We start from the raw sequence: 19,025 nt of genomic DNA, 5'->3' as shown, positions 1-19,025 counted from the left end.
ACATTGAAATTTTCATATGCTAACCAAAGATAGCATATGAAAATTGTGTGGCTCTGCAAAATACATGATCCACAATTTTTTTCTTTTAGTGGTACTGGAGAAATTGGAAAATTGGCTTTCAAGGTTTTTAAAAAATGCTTAAATTTGTAGGTTAAAAAGGTGTATGAAAACCTGACCTAAGTCATTCCTCCACCTGTTTGCAAATACAATGTGAATGTGAGATAAGATTTCTACCATATACACCCTTTACCCAGAACGGGAAATGTGTTTTATGCAGACTAAATACAAATTTCAACAAAGCTGATCAGCACCTGGCCTTTTGGGCAAATTTTACTTTAAATCAACCCATAGAAGAGATACAGAGGCTAGGTTAGAGCAGTGGTTCCGAAAGTGCTGCGGAAAGATCTGGGGGGGTGAAGGGGGGCGGTAGGGGCGCGGCAGTCCGTAGTCAAAGTCAGAAGTTGGACAGTTTGTTTGACAATTTGTACACAACATGCTAGAGTGTCACGATTAACCGAAATCAAATCAGACACCGCGACGTGACATAGTGCGGTTGTGAAACAGCAAAGCACTGCGTTTTTATCAAGGTTTTGTAGTGAGTGATGGAGTTTTGGCCAACCACAATTGTTACTGTTCGGGTTAAAAAACGCTGTCCAATCAGAGGCAAGTTTAAATAACAGGACTAGCCAATAAAGGCGATTCAAAGTTTGCAAGCCCCACACTATGCCACACCCACCGTGTGAGCTTATTGTGTCGTCATGGCACACTTGTAAACATAGTCACAGAGTCAACAAACGAGAAGGAAACGAAGCTTGGGCCGAAGAAGGGCTTTACATCAGTTGTTTGAACCTATTTTGGGTTTGACGTGGAACAGAAGAAAACGCCCGTTGCAGAATATGCTTTCGCGTAGTCGCTAGGTACAGAGGAAACCCAAGTAATTTGTACCAGCACCTTAAAAATTTTCACTTATTAAAGTTCACGGCATGTCAAAAGGATTATTTTTGATTGGGGGTAACAATTTTATTTATGCGAGTTAATAAGTGAAATGTTATAATAATAGTAATAAATAGTTGTAATAAATATCAAGAAAGAGGTGTTTGTTGTAGGAATTCACTAGGGAGCCAAGGGGGCGCCAGCTCGCAAAAGTTTGGGAACCATTGGGTTAGAGGTAACAAACCTCTGTTCTAGTAAAAACCTATTCTTTATTTTTTGGACGGTTGTTTAATTCAACACACTGAATTAAAATTATGAACTAGTTAGCAAGATACTCATAAGCCTGTTTGATAAAAAAATATCCTTAAAATAACGTGTGTCAGGAGGGTATAATCCAGCTCGGTAGTGTTAAGGATGGGGGGTCGTGCTTGATGGATTACATTTCAAAAATCAATTTAAAGAGCATTTTACAACTGTCAACGTTTTATTTAAACCATCTACTCCAGAGTAGAGGTAAGATCTTGAACCTGGGCCCCGCGAGACTCGGCCAAAATCCCCTCACGTCCTCCCGTGTCCTCGGAAATAAAGTATAAAATTTAGGGTTTGCTTCCGCCTCCGTCCCTCAAATCAAGTGAATTGGGCTGGATTGGACTGTTATACCCGCAAGATCATGTAGGGCTGGATTTTATTTTAGGCCTGATCTTACCTCTTCTCCAGGGTTAACACTTTGAAACTCTGATATTTCACAGCACTTATTGGTCACTTACAATGTTTCTCAATAATAGCAAAGTGAAGATAAAAATGGCATTTAAATGTGTTACTTTGTTTTTTATTTATTTGAAGGGTCCCGTTGACACAAAGTTGTCCAGGAGGTGAGTGTGGAAGAACTACTGTCAAAATGCTCATCACTGTTAAAAAAAACAAAAAAACTTAGCCGTTTTGCAATATCATTTCAGAAAACCTTCTGTTGTTACTAAACATTCGGGCTTGGATGAGTCTGCAGACTCAAACGACAGTGACAACGAAGCTTTCCCCTTCAGTGCAAATGGTTACGAGGATTCCACTTGCCTTCCAAAAGGTACGCTTGCCATTTATGAAGTCATTAAATTACGTTTATTTGCATAAATTTTTTTGTACTTGGATTTGAAGTCCTTCTTGTAGACTACTATAGCATTGTCTCTCAAATCCACACAAAAGTAGTAAAATAAGTAAAAGCTCACATTAAACCACACCCCCACTTTGCATATTACCCTATTTTCATTACAGTGTGTATTTTATGTAGCACTATCTAATTTTAACTTTATATCAACACGTTACATTGGGTATTTATGTTTTATATTCCTTTTACTTTATTATTGTTTTATTTTCAACACAAGGATACTGATGGAAGTGTGAATTTCCCTACGGGGATGAATAAAGTATCTATCTATATATCTAAAGCAAATGACAAAATGTATCATTAGGGCATTTCCTTCATAACGTTACAATGTAATGACAAGGTTGCCATTTTGTCCAGGCACTGTTTTCATCACCCCAGAACCCGTAGATAATGAAAGAGATGACTTCCGGGGTCCTGAGTTTAGTAGCCGGAAAAGCAAAGACATTTCAAGAAGACGAGGAGGTCAGTCAAGCTTTGTTTGTGCAACAAATGCAAGAATAACATAGGTTGTTCTCCCTATGGGTTCTATGACTGTGTCATCTGCTTTCACAGGAGGTGACCATTTGGAAATTGTCTGTTGCACTGCCTGTGGCCGTCAGGTTAACCACTTCCAGAGAGATTCCCTTATTCGCCATCCTGTACTTAAAGTACTTATCTGCAAGGTGTGTTAGAAATACATTTGCCAAAATCTACTATTACCAGTCGAAATAAATAGCCTCAACTTTCTATTTACTTGCTGTATTTTTTCACATTTGATTTCAGCCATATCTAAAAATCTCTTAGGATTCAGAAGAAATTTACCTTTTGTCAAACATTCACTGCATCCCTAAGAAAAACACAATGAGTTTATTTTTATGTAGATTGCACCAAAACAAATTTGAAAGATGAATAAAATTTCAGAAACGTACTATTTTTCTTTAAAAGGCTTATTACATATTTTCATTCTTATTATTTTGACTTATGTTTTGACAGTCATGCTACAAATATTACTCAAGTGATGACATCAGTAAAGATGGAGATGGGATGGATGAGCAGTGTCGGTAAGCTTCAAATTTGAAAACAAACTTGGGTTTTGGTTCACACGGCAAGGTTTTTATGCTGCCAGATCAGATGGGAAATCTCACAAAGCCTATTATTCAGTTTATATGTTACTTTTAAGGAAAGAGAAACAGAAGATTGGTGGCAATATTTTATTGTCTGTTTTAAGTGTTAAAAAAAACTAACAAACTAGAAAAGGTATTGGTCCAAGAAAAGAAGATTTCTGAAGCACGCCTTTATTTGCGCAACTGTTTTGATGTCCCCTGCGATCTTGGTGAAGATGAGAAAAGGGATAGACGAGTATTTTGATGTCTGGTTCCTTCTGAGCCTATCTATTTTAAACTAGACATCGATGTCATTAGTTAGTGTGTCAGATGTCAGACCAAAATAATCTTACATGCTCAATATTCCTCATCTGGAATCGTTGTGTCCCATTTTTAGGATTATTGGGAGGAAAGATTTCTGGCTGAAATTTGACTGATTACCCTGCCGTGTGAAACCAGCTTTATTGTATTATTACGAGTTCAATCTAAACATTTTGTATTTTTTGCCCCTGTGAAGATGGTGCGCTGAAGGAGGCAACTTAATCTGCTGTGACTTCTGCAGTAATGCCTTTTGCAAGAAATGCATTCTGAGAAATTTGGGGCGGAAGGAGCTCTCTGGTATCTTGGAGAGCGAGTGGTACTGCTATGTGTGTAACCCGGAGCCCCTTTTTGGCCTTGTGATGGCCTGCGACAGTGTTCTGGAGAACATGGAGCAACTCTGGCAACAGCATCGAAGGAAAAACCGATCCGAGCCTGGGAAATCCGAACGTTTTGGCATGCTGCCTCTACCTCAAGTCCGTCCCTTTGCAAAATGGGAGACCAGTACTGTTATGTTCAACTACAATACTTTAAATGTTTCCAAAGACATGACTGAAAAGGTCAAACATTTAGTGGATTCGGCAAATGATGTAAACACAAGCTTTATTCACTTTATTCAGACTGCGACAAAGACTAAGCCAGGTGTCCGAAGTCTCTATTTGAAATCATATTTGTCAGTGGTGAAATCCATGCGAGTGTCTCTTGGTGCACTTGAGGAAGCCCTTAAAGAAGAATTCAGTGATTTGAATGTCAGCTCTTGGGAAGAGTTACTTAATAACAATTTTGTTGCCCAACCAGCCACACAGGCAGATGCCAAGATATGCAGTGATGGAAGCGCGAATAACTCTGTGAAGCAGTCGGGTGAATACGTGGAGAAAAAATTCCTCCCAGATGTGGTGAGGATAAGTGAGGGTGTGGATTCGCTTTTACAGAATGCTGGACAGCATTCACAGTTGATGGAACCCCATTCTCCTGAAAGTGGTGCCAGCAAAAAGAATGTCGTCAAACTTACACAAGCACCTGCGGCAGAGGAGCCCGCCTCAGAGGAACATCTTCCAGAAGACATGGAAGAAGAGATTTGGAAACGCAAAGAGGGGTCAGGAAATGAAGAGAGAGCTTTTGCTGATTGTAAAATTAATGAAGACCATGCAAGCACATCAGTTTACGTAGAAGAGGAACAGGGCAATCGCAGGTCTCCCCGTGTGAAGACTACGCCTTTGCGTCGTCCCAGCGATGTCAAGGGGAAACAATCCCTCTCAACAGCAGACAGCGAGAGTGATTCGGACACCGAGGCGCGTCCGAGCTCTGCTACCGGCCAAATCACTGAAGAGCAAATACAGACCAGAGACGACTCTGAAACCAGAGATGACTCTGACTCCGACGATATACCTGTTGAGCTCCTTGAACGAGTAGCTATGACTCGAAGCTCTGACGAGCACCTTAGCGAAGACGAAGATGACAGTAGCAGTCAAGCGTCAGGCAAAATGGCTAAGAAGCGTCTATTATGGCTCTCGCAGAATATTCCGATATCACCGGAGAGGATTCGCCGGAAACGTAAGCTGCTAGACCGATCCCCTGAATCCGAGTCCGTTGCCAAGTCTCGACGAGAAAGGGGAACGGATTCCTCTTCCAGTAACGATGAAGACCCGCAGGCTCAGACGCAGCACCTGAAGACTTTAAGGCCCGTCAGCAAAACTCATCTCCACTGGAGTGAAATGGAAGGTTGCTCACGACAAAAGGCGATAGATGAGGCCCTGAAGCACAAGATACGAGCAGGCCAGAAAGTAATCGAGTCTACATTGTCATCGAGCGATAACGACCATGACGACGATTCCGGAAGTGACGCTGATGATCCTACGATGAAAGCGATCATGGAAGACACAGGACCTGGTAAGTCAGACACAATGCCCTTTTGCCACTACATTGTTCCACTCACAAACTTTAATATGTATTGATTTATAAAAATACATTTACATGAATAAATCCTTTTGCATGCTTCTGCAAACAGGTTTCAGGATATATCTAATCAATTTTATTTGTACACCAGTTTTCACACAGTAAAATGCAATTAAAATGTGATGAAGACAAATATTCTCAAAAGAACTACAAATCATAACTGTAAAGATCATCAATGACTATATCCTTTAAAATTTTCAGGGTATGAAGATCAAGCTGGGCCCTCCTGGGCAGCAGGGGATGACGGCGACTCTGAAAATAGGTATGGTTCTAAAAGACTGGAAGTAAAGTGTGTAAAACAGCCAAGTTTTGGGAGAAAGACTGCCAGTTTGAGAAGCAAACGCGCTGCTAAATCCACCAACTCCAATACCATTAGAAGTGAGTTGCGCTCTTTCCACTCACGGCCCAAACGTAGCTGCAGTAGAGCGCCAGAAAGCAAATACACATTTTAGGAGCAGATAATTAAGGCTGTTTTATTGACAAAGATATATTCCTATTCAAATGTACAGAATAGCTCAATAGTCATAAATTGATTGCGCCTGGAATAGAAGCGGGAATCTTACAGTTAAAAGAGAAACTCTTTGCTGCCTTATATACTTACCTGATCATGTATGACAGACAGGTTTATATGCTGTGAAGGTATTTTAACGGAGTAACTGCTAATCTGAGTTGCTACACAATCACTGAAGCTGTTTGCAATGCTTTGAACTGACGCCAATGTGACTTTTAAAGGTGAAGCATGAAGTTTAAATTTTGCCTTTTTGATTTTTTTTCTCTGACTAAATGGTGGGGAATACTTTTCTCATTTAAGAATCTTACTTTTGTTAAAGGCAAGCGTAAAACGGAAATGCTTCACTTTCATTGTTCTGATTTTAAACCACAAACTAAATCGCCAATCACCATGTTTAGTCGTTTTAAATTTCAAAAACCTTTTACAGAAAGAATATTTCTGTCCAGGAAATTAATTCTTTGGGCATCGAAAGTATCATTGCCGGACTGTTTTTCTCGTTTTAGAAGCAGGGACACATTTATCAATGATTATTGTTACAGCATCTTATCAGTATCTTTTATTTTCTTTAGAAAAATATCTTGGATGCAAATATGTGGGAATCAATACAACTTTAAAAATATTATTTACTGGTGTTTCAAAAACAAGCCAATGTTAAAAAATCTGATCAAAGGATTAAGACTGAGATTACACAATGTCACATTCTTCTTCTATAAAACACTCAAGTATATACGCTCAATCTCAAAGCTTGGTGGTTTGTGGCAAATATGTCAACATGGTATGTGTTGCTTATCCAATTGTATGATATGCTTCTAAGATGGACCGCACAAATTGCTTTGGCTGTACTGTGTGAATAGAATCGTGCATCCAGAAACACATTTTCTATATAAATATAGTATTTTCTTTTTAAGACTCAGCAGTCACATTCGTCCAGTTTTTGAAACGTTTATCCTCAAGAGGATAGCAACAAAATTGATAGTGTTAGAAATGAGGCAGACCTTCTGCAGTCAAAGGCAAAATGTGTTCTAATTGAGACGACCAAATCAGTCCAGTTGTACTTGATTCAAAGTCCTGAGAACTCCTAATAAAATATAAATATATTGTGCAGACGTTTTTTTTTTCCTTCTGATTATGCTTTAAGGTTTTAATTGTATTTTCAGAAATGCTATCCGTTCTATCCCGGTTGCTTTCACATTGGCTTGGGTTTAAACATTATTGTAAGATTTTACTTTGACATTTGAAAATTCACTGTAATACGTCTTTGAACACTTTCCTAAGCTTTTGCGGTGAACGTAATCTTTTTATATAAACCCCTAAAAAAAATCATTTTAAAACAAGAGTGATTCATGCCCATATTTGTTGACACAAATTGAATCTGGTTGTAAAAGATGTTATTTGTGGTGCATGCCTATTGACATATTTGATTGTTAATCAGCGCAGAGGTTTTAAGATTAAAGACGGCAACACCAACGTTCTGCTATTTTCCACGAGAAACAATAAATTTTATTGTGACACAATACTTTAAAAACTGGTATTTAGTCTTTTTTCACACCACTTAGAAAAGGCTACATAAAAAAGATCATAACACGCAATAGACCACAGTCTGCTGAAAGCGTTTAGTCTACGACATTTGACTTCCGCCACCACAGGCTTTGTGGATAAGATGACTTTGAAATTGTTGAGATGTTGCACTGACATAAAAACATATGCAATATGGATTAAATGTTTACAAGACTTCTCATTGAGCTTGCCTTACTTGCTACCGTTAATTGCGGTTTAATATCATGCTCACCAGTTTAAGGCTTTAATATAGGTTAATGAATTTGGTGAGTGTAAGGAATATACCATATTCACTTTTCTGATACGTTTTGAGTTCTGAAAATTTCTTTCAATTCTTACCATTCTTTGAAACACTGTAAAGCAGTCAGCTTAGGTGCTATTGAGCCAACTCGGCACTGTCACTGCACAATCTATTGTATGCCCTTTTCCCCTAGGTTTTCTATGTTTTACCCCACTTTCTATGCACAGATAAACATTATTGCTGACCATTTTATAAAGTCGAAAGAGCAGTCTCTTTAAAGATAAAGGTGCATTAAGTGGCTTTCAACAAAAAATGTTTAAATCAAATTGATTAAATTGGGATACATAAGATTAATCACAAATACAGGTCAAGAAATGGCGTCAAAGATTTAAGTCAAAATGCCTTGCGACAGTATTGCCAAATGACACCCACACTCCCAAGAACCTTTTGGAATATTTCAGGCTTTCAAACTTAATAGATTCGCTCAAATTATTTTTTCAACAACATGTGAGACAATCGTGAAATGATCACTATATTATTCAACATTTTATATAATGCAATTGCACACCTTGAAATTGCAATATTTGCCCATTCTTCATGACAAAACAACTCAAGTTCCTCAAGGTTCTGATAGTGATTATTGTGGAGAGCATTTTTCAGATTTAGGATCGAGGTCAGAACTTTCGCTTGGCCATTTTAACATCTTTTATCAGACATGGGACCAAGTCACACATGTGCAAGTCTCAAGTAAGTCTCAAGTCTTCACCTTCAAGTCCCAAGTAAGTCCCAAGTATTTTTTTCTTGGGCAAGTCAAGTCACAAGTCAAGTCCCGAGTCTTAGATTGCCAAGTCCAAGTCAAGTCACAAGTCATAAAAAACAGCGACTCGAGTCCAAGTCACTAAGTCTCAAGTCCCCATGTCTGTCTTTTATATTGTTAGTGTTTTGTTTAGGGTTGTTTTCCTGTTGGAAAGTGAGCCTGCGCCCCATTCTTAGGTCTCTTGCAGACTCTTAACAGATTTTCTACCAAAATTGCCCTGTATTTGGCTCCATCTATCTTCCCATCAACTCTAAGTATCTTCCTAGTCCCTGCTGAAGAAAAACAAACTCCGGGCATGATGCTGCCACCACCGTGTTTGACAATGGGGATGGTGTTTTTAAAGTGTGGTCCAGTGTTACTTTTACGCCAAACGTAACGCTTTGCTTTCAGCCCATAAAGTATCATTTCTTTCTCATCTGATCAGAGTACCTTGACCCACATATTATTTGCGTCCCCCATGTGGCTCCTTGTAAATTCCAAACAGGCCTTTTTACCTTTCTTCTTACCACTCTTCCATAAAGGGCAGATTCATACAGAGTACATGTAATAGTGTACTTCCTCAGCTTGGTTGCTTCTCTGATGAGTTTTCTCCTTGTTTGGCCCAAAAGTTTAGATGAATGGACAGGTCTTGTTATTAAGTTTGCAGTGATTTTATGCTCTCTTCATTTTGATATTATTGCACGCACAGTGCTCTGGAAGATGTGTAAATGTTGCAAAAATTTTACTGTATCCCATTCTTGCTTTGAAGTTTTCAACAGCTTTATCCCAGACCTGTCTGGAGTCCGCATTGGTCTTCATAATGTTGTTTGTTCTCCAGTGACTCCTTTCACAGACCTCTAAACCTATCACAGAGAGATGCATTTAAACTGAGTCTTAATGACACACAGTTGCACTCTGTCTTTGTTAGTTATATAGGTCAACATTGGATCTTTCGGAAGTCATCAGGGAACTTCTGGAGTCAGCTGGCTGAGCTGAGGGAACAGGGGGAGCAACATTCTTGCAAAACCTACTTTTCAGTTTTTTCGTCCTACATATGATGTTGAAATTTTTTGATTCGACTTTGTGATTGTGTCTCAAATGTTGTTGAGTCTTAAAATATTTAGCTTTGAGTTTGAGGCCTGAAATTGGGCAATATGACAAAAAAGTTTTGGGGGCCAATACTTCCATTCAGGCACTGTATTCAAACCTGTTTTTGTTTTGTGGACGTGACATGTACTGTACATGATACAAAACACATTAACGTTGACGTCACGATCTCATAAAGTTTGTCATTAAATCCTTGCCCCTTGACATTTAAATGCAAGACCTAATGCCTACCAATTCCAACATATTTCAGAGAAAGCAGTTACAATTCCTATGTAGAGATTAAACGTGTTCACAAAAAATATCTCAGGTCAGTATTTTTAAGAACAATTAACAATGGTGTACATCTGAGAATTGAGAGTGGGCTGTGAAACAATTTATAAGCACCCAAATTTCGATTATTTCAAATTGACACCAATGTTTTTTTCTCGTGTTTTTCTCTCCAGGTTGGATTTTCTGACAGCACGGCAGTGAATGTAGTGCTGTTAGGAAGAAATGTCTTAAATGTTGGATTTTGTAGCCCTCGACTTTTTTTGTTTGTAGTTTGTCACGTGATTTTTTTTTTCTTTTGGTTTATTTTTTTGGGACTCGCTCGTAAAATGGTCAGCAAGAATGTGAAGATAACATCGTTTGTGCTGACTGAGGCCAAAACATGTCAAATACTTAGCTGGTGCTCGTTTTGGAATAAACCCACTAAGCACTTCCATTCTTAACGCTGCTACACTGTAACATTTCCCGGTTTTAGCACTTTGGATTCAGTTTGGCGATAAAGATTACAGCTCCCTTCCGTCTACTAAATCATGTAAATTACTTAAATCGTAGGGACATTTAAGTACCAGGATGTAGTTTCTCATTGTTTTTACAGAAGTGGATAATAAACATGTTGCTCAGTGTTTTGAATAGTGTAGAAATATCATACAGTGATACGCGACTTAACATGTACAGTATTTATATGTGGTACTGTAGTTGTAAATTGTTTTTTTTTTATTCCAGAGGACGTTTTGTATCAGAAAGTGGTTATATCCTTTTAATTAATCAGTAAGATGTAGTATGTACGTAGAGCCTTTTTCTTTTTCCATGAATCTTAGTTAAATAAGAAATCTTATTCTGAGGTCTTAGCATCACTGACCTCTAACATTATTATAAATGCCTGTCTTGATAAAGTGATGAAAAAAAGCATGAATAAAATTGTTGATACTATTCTGGTAATGAAAAGAGAAAACACAATGGCCACGGAAATCACTTAGTTACTTACATTTAGCAATTCCTCTGAATTTTGATTCAGTATAATGATATGAAAATACTGTCTTCCACTGTCAGCCTACTAAAATAGACAATGGTGAACTGACATATTTAGCTATCAATGGGACTTAAAAATATTAAACCGGTTTGGATAAAAATAATAGTAATTGCTCACCTTTTTTAGCTTGGCCTCTTTTTGTGAGCTTACTGCCACAATTGTATTAGATTGAAAGGTTTTCTACTCCAAAAGGCAGTGTTACAGATGTTAGAAAATATTTAGAGCTGTGGTGATGGAAGGCCACTTTAGAATTGTCCTTTTGTGTTCTAAGACTCACTGAGGCCAAGGTTTTTGACGCCTTAATGGTCTGAGGCTTTATTGTACCTGCCACAGATTCTTGAAAACCTGCCAGAACATACCTGAGCCGACTCCATATTTCTCATCAGGAGAGTTGTTCTTTAATTGGTATAGTTCTGTTTGAATAAACCTTGAATCGTCTCATTTATCCAAAGGACACTCCCAGAGGGATAGGAATTTGCCGATTAGCATTTTTTCTTGTCTTACTTTTTAGTTATTTGCAATTGGAGGAGTGTATTTCTTTTACACTTTCTACTTTGGCTCAAATAACGACAACTGGTGCTGTCTGACATTATCGTACTTTGTACTCGTCTTCAATTTTTTGGGTGAGGTTAAGCTGGGTTCTTTGGAAACCGTTTGTCTTTTAGGTTTCTTAGCAGTTTCCTTCTTGTCGTCACCTACACGGTTGTGAATTCTAAATCTCCCAATAATGTGGTATGGAATTATAAAGAATGCTGGCTTTACTTTTAAGAAGCTTGGCTCAACTCATCAAAATTCACAAGGATTAAAGTAGTAGATGATCATTCTGAATGCACCAATTAAAGAATACATCTGATTTCAATTTTTCATTCAAAAGTTATCAATTTTGTCAGTTTCTATTTATCGTGGGACACAGTGATCACTTAAAGGCTTTAATCAGAGGTACCAACAATTTTTTTCTCGTCTGTATTCAATAGTCCGCCATCTTTTAGAGCGGACTAAACTGTATAGCTTTGAATGAGCAGGAGACCAAGAGGATATGTCTTTCCTTTTTTGCGTTTTGGAGGTTTGATGGCCTCGTGTCTCACTGCGTTTGTCAATTTAGTGTTTTATGAGGTAAAAAAAAAAAAGTAGGCTAGAGTGGATATTTTAAATTAGAAAACAATATGGCTCCATTCTGTCAAGACACACCGAAAAACTAGGTTATTTGGTTTTAAACTTCAGATTGTAAGGCCTTGTTGTTTTCGAACTTGGAACAACGCACGCACAAACAGAAAATTGCATCATTGTGTTTGAAACAGACTAAAAAAAATGTCATTTTGCTCTAAAACATTGTTTTGTTTGTTTATGACTCCTTCTAAAATAACGTATGATACATTACAAAATATTCTTGAAAACTATTTTTGTTTTAGTTTACACCAAGAATGTCTTTGTGTTTTGGTGACATTTGTGCCTCAACCATGCTTGCTCAAAAATAAATGTTTTGATCTTGAAAATTTCTTGTCCGTCTTTTTCTTGTCTGTTTCTTATGTCAAACTTCCTCCAACTTCTTACAAAGTTGTTTGAATTTAACAGCCATGTCTAGAATCTCCAATAGAAAATCGAACTTGTAATATTCTTCTAGCCATGTTAGAATGAACTGTCCAGCTGGAGTCAATGTTGCTGATCATGAAATTTATTTGAGGTCCCTTGTCCTTCTCTTCTACTTTTTAAAAGACTTGCTAAGAAAATACTTTTGGCCCAAATCAATACCAACTTTTCATCGCTCGATGAGTTATCATCAGATGAGGAAACGCAAGATGAGTCTTCTTCTGAGCCCGAAAGCCAATTTAAACAAACCAGTGAAGAAACAGGACCAGAGGAAAATGGTGAGTGTTCCCTGAAAGAAAAAAAAATCGCGTTTCCTTTGCTTAAGCAAGAGAAATGTAGGTCTGTTTGAAGCAATGTCTTCTGGGTGTCCAAGCTTGCTGTTGGTTACCCTAATGTCTGCTGCAGGGGAAAACTTGTCAGTGTCTCCTGATGCTGCCAACCAAAGTCCCAAGTTGAAGCAGCACCACTTGCTGCACCACAAACTCCTCTTGGATGAAGAAACAGGAAGTGACAAGGCGGCATCAAGTAACAAAGCCAGAAAAGCAGACAAGAAGAAGGGACAGGCCCCAGAAGAGTCGAGCTGTAAGGGCGCTTCGGAAACAGAGCACTGCCTTTTTTTGTATCGTCTCTGAGTTTTACTTACCCGCTGCTTTATGTCCAGCTGATGATGAGAGCGGAACTACTGACAATAGCTCAACTGAGCAGGAAGAATTTGGAATGAGCGAGGAGCTGAGTGAGTCAGAGGAGCAAGAGAAGCTAGAAAGGTACTAAACAGTCCATTTTAAAAAGCATTCCCCTTTTATAATGCCCCTAAATACTTCAGTTTTTATGCTAGGAAGATTCAAAGTTTTTCTAAAAAAACAAAATGCGCAATTGTATTCCTTTGATGCAGAACCTCATCAGATGAGTAGGGAATGTACACTTTTCCCAGCCAGGAATGAGAGATGCTGGGGTATTTTGAACTGGGTTGAAAATCCCTTGGAATTGAAATTGGAAAATACTGTACAACGTTTGTGACACCAGTCCTTAAACGTCCGACACATCATGAGTTCAATTGACTATGGATGAGCTACTATTGCTGTTACCCGAGGTTTTTTCTCTGGTATCAGAACTAATGACGGCCGATGCCGTTTTTTGCTGCCCCCTGCTGGACATTTTAGATCTGCAACTAGAGACCAGAAATATAGTCACGATTCTAGTCATGCTTATTTGTGTAGCCCTTAATCACAAAAAGCCTCAAAGGTCTACACAGATCACCATCACAACATCCACTAATCTGAAACAGACATGAGTGCGAGAAAAAACCTTAGCATAAAGAAAATAAAGAAACTTTGAAAAGGGGCGCACGTGAGGTAATACCCCTTCCAGAATGACTAGGATGCTATGGATGTTGCAAAGGGATTAAAGAACAATACACAGACATCGTTAAAATGAATTATAGGTTAAAAAAATAATTTTCAGGTGACTGCTTCCTACCCTAAAATCTTGACCAATGCAGCAGGTTGTAGATGATGGAGTATAACAGGTCCAAGTGCTGGGATGATCGTTCGGAATGCATGCACTGTGCAACATCCAGGCTTGTCTTTCTTCCTCAAGGACAATAATACAAGAGTATGAGATCAATACTCTTATTAATTGGCAGTGCTTTTATTCATTTATAAGGATACATATATTTGGATTTAAAAGCATTCCTTTAAAAATAGTGTTCATGAACTAATGGTATTTGTACCCACACAAAATGTTTCCTGTATTGGGCAGGAAGCTCTCCTCATGGGCAACGGGAACTGAATCTGTTCTATGGAAATATTTAATTGAATAGTCCACAATGGCAGCTGATTGATGAGATCTGTGTTCAAAGGAACTGAAAAGCAAACGAAACACACTAGGAGCTATCCAAGATGACTCTTTCTTTTGGGGGAAAAACGCTACCAACCATCTCGTAATTTGACCGTGTGCCTGTTCTATACATTCAGAAGGTTTCTTCATTTTCCTCATGTTGAGGTTTTTGAGTTTTACCTTGCCCTCATGTAGGTTTTAGATCAAGGGATGCTGTCATAATAGTCTGTAGCTTGCAATAATCTGTGAAGCCCTTTGATAAAGGGCTAGACAAATAAACATGGCATGACATGACAATTGAATACTTTTGCGAAACACTGTAATTTACCGGTCCAGATTCTTCATGAGGATGATTATTACAGAAAAAGATGACTGGATGCCATTATGGGACAGAATCTGTGGAGATCGTTAGAACTGCACACATCGTCTTCTCTTTTTCTTCTTCCAGTCCAACTTCAAAAGAGCCAAATCTGATTGTGAAAAAGAGTCCGGAAACTTGTATTTTATTGTCGGACACCAGCAGCGATGAGGTAAACTTAAGAATGATTGTTGCCGGCAAGGCAAACGCTTGAGCCGCTTTATTACATTCGTACAGAACGAAGACGAGAATGATGCCACCGAACTCGGCGGCACTCAAGGCACGCCCAAAGGACGCAAAAAAATCCGCAAAATCATCAAAGACGACAATCTCCGTTCTGAGACCCAAGAGGCGCTGCGAGAGGAGGAGGAGCGATGCAGACGCCTCGCAAACAGGGAGCTGCTGATGGAAGAGCGTCGAGAGGTTCTGCACACAGCGCAGTCCACGCTCTGGTGGCTCATAACATGTGGTTGCACTCTAGACTAAGCACAATATTGCTTTTGCAGACAGTTGTCGTGGATCTGTCTCAGGAGTCTGTCACCACCAAGCTGATTCTGGATCAGGACGAGCAGACCAAAAAGCCGTTAGTGGAGGTGCACAAGAACCTTGTGACTAATCTCAAGCCTCACCAAGTGGACGGTGAATGCATAATATTTGGAGTTCACGTTTTATTTCCAGTATTAGAGTGTGTTCCCAGAGCGTTGACAGGGGAAACCCTTTTGTTGCTCTCTGTCCCCAGGGGTCCAGTTTATTTGGGACAACTGCTGTGAGTCAGTGAAGAAGGCCAACTCCACTGCGGGATCTGGTTGCATCCTGGCTCACTGTATGGGCTTGGGAAAAACTCTGCAGGTAAAAATCCAATCATTAGAACAGGACTCTCTAAAGTTTTTGAAGCTAAAAGTTTTTTGTTACCAATTATGGCAAAGAACTACCATTTTCATATGCTTTTGTAAAATACCGATTTATCATGTTGCATTACTCTGTCAATATTATTTTATTACCAGGTTTTAATTATTAAAGGTAGCACGACGGCGCAGTGGTTAGCGCGTGTGCGGCACAGTTCTAAGGTCTTGGGAACCTCCTGTGTGGGTTCAAATCCAGCTACCGGACTCTCTGTGCGGAGTTTGTATGTTCTCCCCGTGCTCGCGTGGGTTTTCCCCCAGGCACTCCCGTTTCCTCCCACATTCCAAAAACATGCATGTCAGGTTAATTGGCCGGTCCAAATTGACCCTAGGTGTGAATGAGCGAGCGAGTTGTCTGTCCCTGTGTGCCCTGCGATTGGCTGGCAACCAGTTCAGGGTGTCCCTTGCCCACTGCCCGATGATTGCTGGGATGGGCTCCAGAACCCCCGCGACCCTACTGAGGATATGCGGTGCAGCTAATGAGAGATGAGAGGTTTAAATAGGATCAGACGACCCCTAAAACATTGACTTGTATAAATACATTGGTTTACATTCATAGATTACAGGGTAATTTTAAAAAGGAATTTGGCAGAATTGATAATTTCTTTGAAGACACTCGTCATGTCAATGATATTTGTGCCATTTTAGAAATACATTTTCTTAGAAAATCACAATGAGACCACAGGCACCATGTTAGGGCCCCTGGGTTAGTCAGTATATTGATGATAATAACCATGTTTGTAGTGCCGTTAAGTGATTGATATACCCTAATTAAACGTGATCAATCAAATTGTTGTCGTAGTTGACTTGTAATTAAAAATATTACACATTTTTTAGGAAAGACACGTTTAGTTTATATTTTAATCAATTGACAGTCCAATAATTAAATGGTTTCACACTTGTAATTCCTGTGTGAACTTTACCAGATTGATGAGAGCCTAGGTTTGGAATAATTTTAGAGCCTTGATGGGTTTTTTTTCTGTATAAATTTTAGTTTGAAAAGCGCTAAAATTTCAGCATCCTGTTGATGGCTAGTTGTTAACACTGGAGATTTGTGCTCGATTCAGCTATCACGGACTAATTTGTGTCCGAAGTTAACTCTAATGAGCCACAGGAGCCATTTTGCAGAACAGTCATGGACAGGTTCAATAAACACAGTACATTTTGCTAGAATCGCTAAGGCTCAATATACAATACTGGCTCTTAAGCTCTAGTGCACTGCTCAATATACAATACTGGCTCTTAAGCTCTAGTGCACTGCATATATATATATATTACTATTACTTCTATCCTATGGACATGGGTTTTAACGCACAAGAAATGCGTGTATTCAAGGAATTTCAACTCCTTGCCCTGAAAAATTCTCGTGCCGGCGTGATGAAGGGGCCTATCGTGGAAGAAAAGCCGGAGCTAGCGAAGCGGCTAGCGGCGTTATAAGTCTTCGGTACCATCCGTAATCATGGTAAATGCGAACTCACGACCAAATAAGATCATCGAGTGCTGGTGAAAAACATCGAAGCGCACAGGGAGCGCAGTTGCTGTGTTTTGCGGAAACGTGGCTCACGTTTAGCATTCCGGACGCTAACGTGTAGCCACCCGGAGCTACCCGGAGCAATCCGGCTTCAACGCCGCTAAACAGAGACACGAAAGCCGGGGGAATCGGAGAGGAGGCGGACTTGCTAACACGAGGTGGTGTATCCCTGGATTTTCACGAAGAAAAGTTTTCCATCTGCCGCAGGGATGTCGAATTTTTGGACTGGCGTGACGTCATCCACTTCGCTACAAGCACCCCTAGGGCATCATGTTCATCTGTTAATAAACAACGGGGTAGACTGCTGGAAGTGTGAATTTCCCTACGGGGATGAATAAAGTATCTATCTATCTATCTATCTATCTATACTTCCTGCTTTTATTTCAGACAATTTTTATGGCGTTTAAAGCCGGTTAAATTAACAATCGTAATACCTCCACTCTTGTTTTTCCTCCACACCATTTTCAGGTGGTTACTTTCCTCCACACGGTATTGCTGTCAGCTCGCTTGGAATTCAAAACAGCCATGGTGGTTTGTCCTCTCAACACCGTGCTCAACTGGGTCAGCGAATTTAGCAAATGGCAAAAACCGTTGGGGAAAGATCAACTAAAGGTGTGATTGCACACATCAGAACAGACAAAAGAGGACATGGTTCATTTTCATAAATATGTGGCAGGTAACTGAGCTGGCCACCAGGAAGAACTTTGCTGACCGACTCCAAGCCCTGCAGAACTGGTACAGAACTGGCGGTGTGATGATCATGGGCTACGAAATGTACAGAAATCTGGCACTGGCCCCCAAACAGAGCCAGCACTTAAAGCAGCAGCTTCAAAACCTACTTGCAAATCCAGGTAAAATACTTCTTTCAAAGGGCTTCAACAAGTCATCTGATTGTGCATTGTCCACTTGGTGATCTTCAGGTCCAGACTTTGTGATATGTGACGAAGGCCACGTTCTGCGCAACGACAACTCCAACATTTCCAAAGCCTTAAGTGCGGTCAAAACACGACGGCGAGTGGTGCTCACTGGCACACCACTGCAAAACAACCTAGTCGAGTGTGAGTTAACCACTTTGGTCTTCATTTTGATTTCATTTTCAAAACAGTTTCTATGGATTCATTTTTATAAGCAATATGAGACTTTTAACTGAGTTGCTGGGTTTGTGGGGTTACTGTTAAAGCCCCAGTGTGTCGTTTATAGCGACCCTTAGTGTTGTAAAAATCCGTCTGTCGTTTAAATGATTAATTCAAATAGTAAGCAAAAAAAACCATCTCATAAACAGGATTATTTAAGAAGGTTTAGAAATGTGTAATCATATTATACAACTTGAGACACCCTTTAAAGCTGACATGATTAGCCGCCGTCTTACTACAACGGTAGCTTAGATGAAGATTTTGCGGAGGTAGCTTGTCCCGGTTATGCTTTTGGCACTTAATGACCAATTACTCCCTCAGCTTGACCCTGCATAATACGGTATAAGGTTTTTTTCACCTGGTTCCTTCTCTAGCCGCATGTGTTAGCTATTTGTAGACAAGCTATGGCTCCTGGCCAGCAGCTATTATCGTTACAGTAGCTGCTCTGTGTAAAGCTTGCTCCATAATTTAGTGTCACTTACCTTCCACTAGTCATGTAAGTGGATATCGCTGATTTGTGATTCAAATTCCCAATGCATGACAAATTCTGTTTTGCTCTTGCAATTATTTAGTGACCTTAGTAGATTCTCCTACTATTCATTAAAAATATCCACTTACACCAGCTCTGACCAACTCCAAGTATTAGCTCTTTTCAGATGCTGCATTTCATATCAGCTCGCTCGAGCTTTTTTTGTCCCTAAAAATAATTGTTACTCACACA

General features: G+C 39.5%; 1 protein-coding gene across 3 annotated transcripts in view; it reads left to right on the top strand.

The window, feature by feature from the left end:
• The window catches only part of LOC148348987 (chromatin remodeler ATRX-like), a 41,393-nt gene that overhangs the window by 4,310 nt on the left and 18,058 nt on the right, over positions 1 to 19,025 (top strand). For all 3 annotated transcript variants that reach the window (XR_015847454.1, XM_088321801.1, XM_088321800.1), the window contains exons 4-20: positions 1,777 to 1,805; positions 1,890 to 2,011; positions 2,450 to 2,554; positions 2,645 to 2,754; positions 3,065 to 3,132; positions 3,692 to 5,382; positions 5,650 to 5,710; positions 12,671 to 12,822; positions 12,950 to 13,126; positions 13,206 to 13,308; positions 14,829 to 14,910; positions 14,976 to 15,161; positions 15,245 to 15,377; positions 15,478 to 15,587; positions 17,640 to 17,783; positions 17,848 to 18,022; positions 18,092 to 18,229. Coding sequence is in view for 2 of the 3 variants with exons in the window: in XM_088321801.1 (XP_088177927.1) it covers positions 1,777 to 1,805; positions 1,890 to 2,011; positions 2,450 to 2,554; positions 2,645 to 2,754; positions 3,065 to 3,132; positions 3,692 to 5,382; positions 5,650 to 5,710; positions 12,671 to 12,822; positions 12,950 to 13,126; positions 13,206 to 13,308; positions 14,829 to 14,910; positions 14,976 to 15,161; positions 15,245 to 15,377; positions 15,478 to 15,587; positions 17,640 to 17,783; positions 17,848 to 18,022; positions 18,092 to 18,229 (3,586 nt within the window). In the remaining variant the exon portion in view is untranslated. The remainder of the gene's footprint in view (positions 1 to 1,776; positions 1,806 to 1,889; positions 2,012 to 2,449; positions 2,555 to 2,644; positions 2,755 to 3,064; positions 3,133 to 3,691; positions 5,383 to 5,649; positions 5,711 to 12,670; positions 12,823 to 12,949; positions 13,127 to 13,205; positions 13,309 to 14,828; positions 14,911 to 14,975; positions 15,162 to 15,244; positions 15,378 to 15,477; positions 15,588 to 17,639; positions 17,784 to 17,847; positions 18,023 to 18,091; positions 18,230 to 19,025) is intronic.

Source organism: Urocampus carinirostris, chromosome 17 (genome assembly GCF_059441175.1).
Source record: "Urocampus carinirostris isolate Australia breed hairy pipefish chromosome 17, RoL_Ucar_1.0, whole genome shotgun sequence".
NCBI classification, from domain to species: domain Eukaryota; kingdom Metazoa; phylum Chordata; class Actinopteri; order Syngnathiformes; family Syngnathidae; genus Urocampus; species Urocampus carinirostris.
Note: the sequence above shows the minus strand (reverse complement) of the source record. Positions and strands in the feature narration are given on the sequence as shown.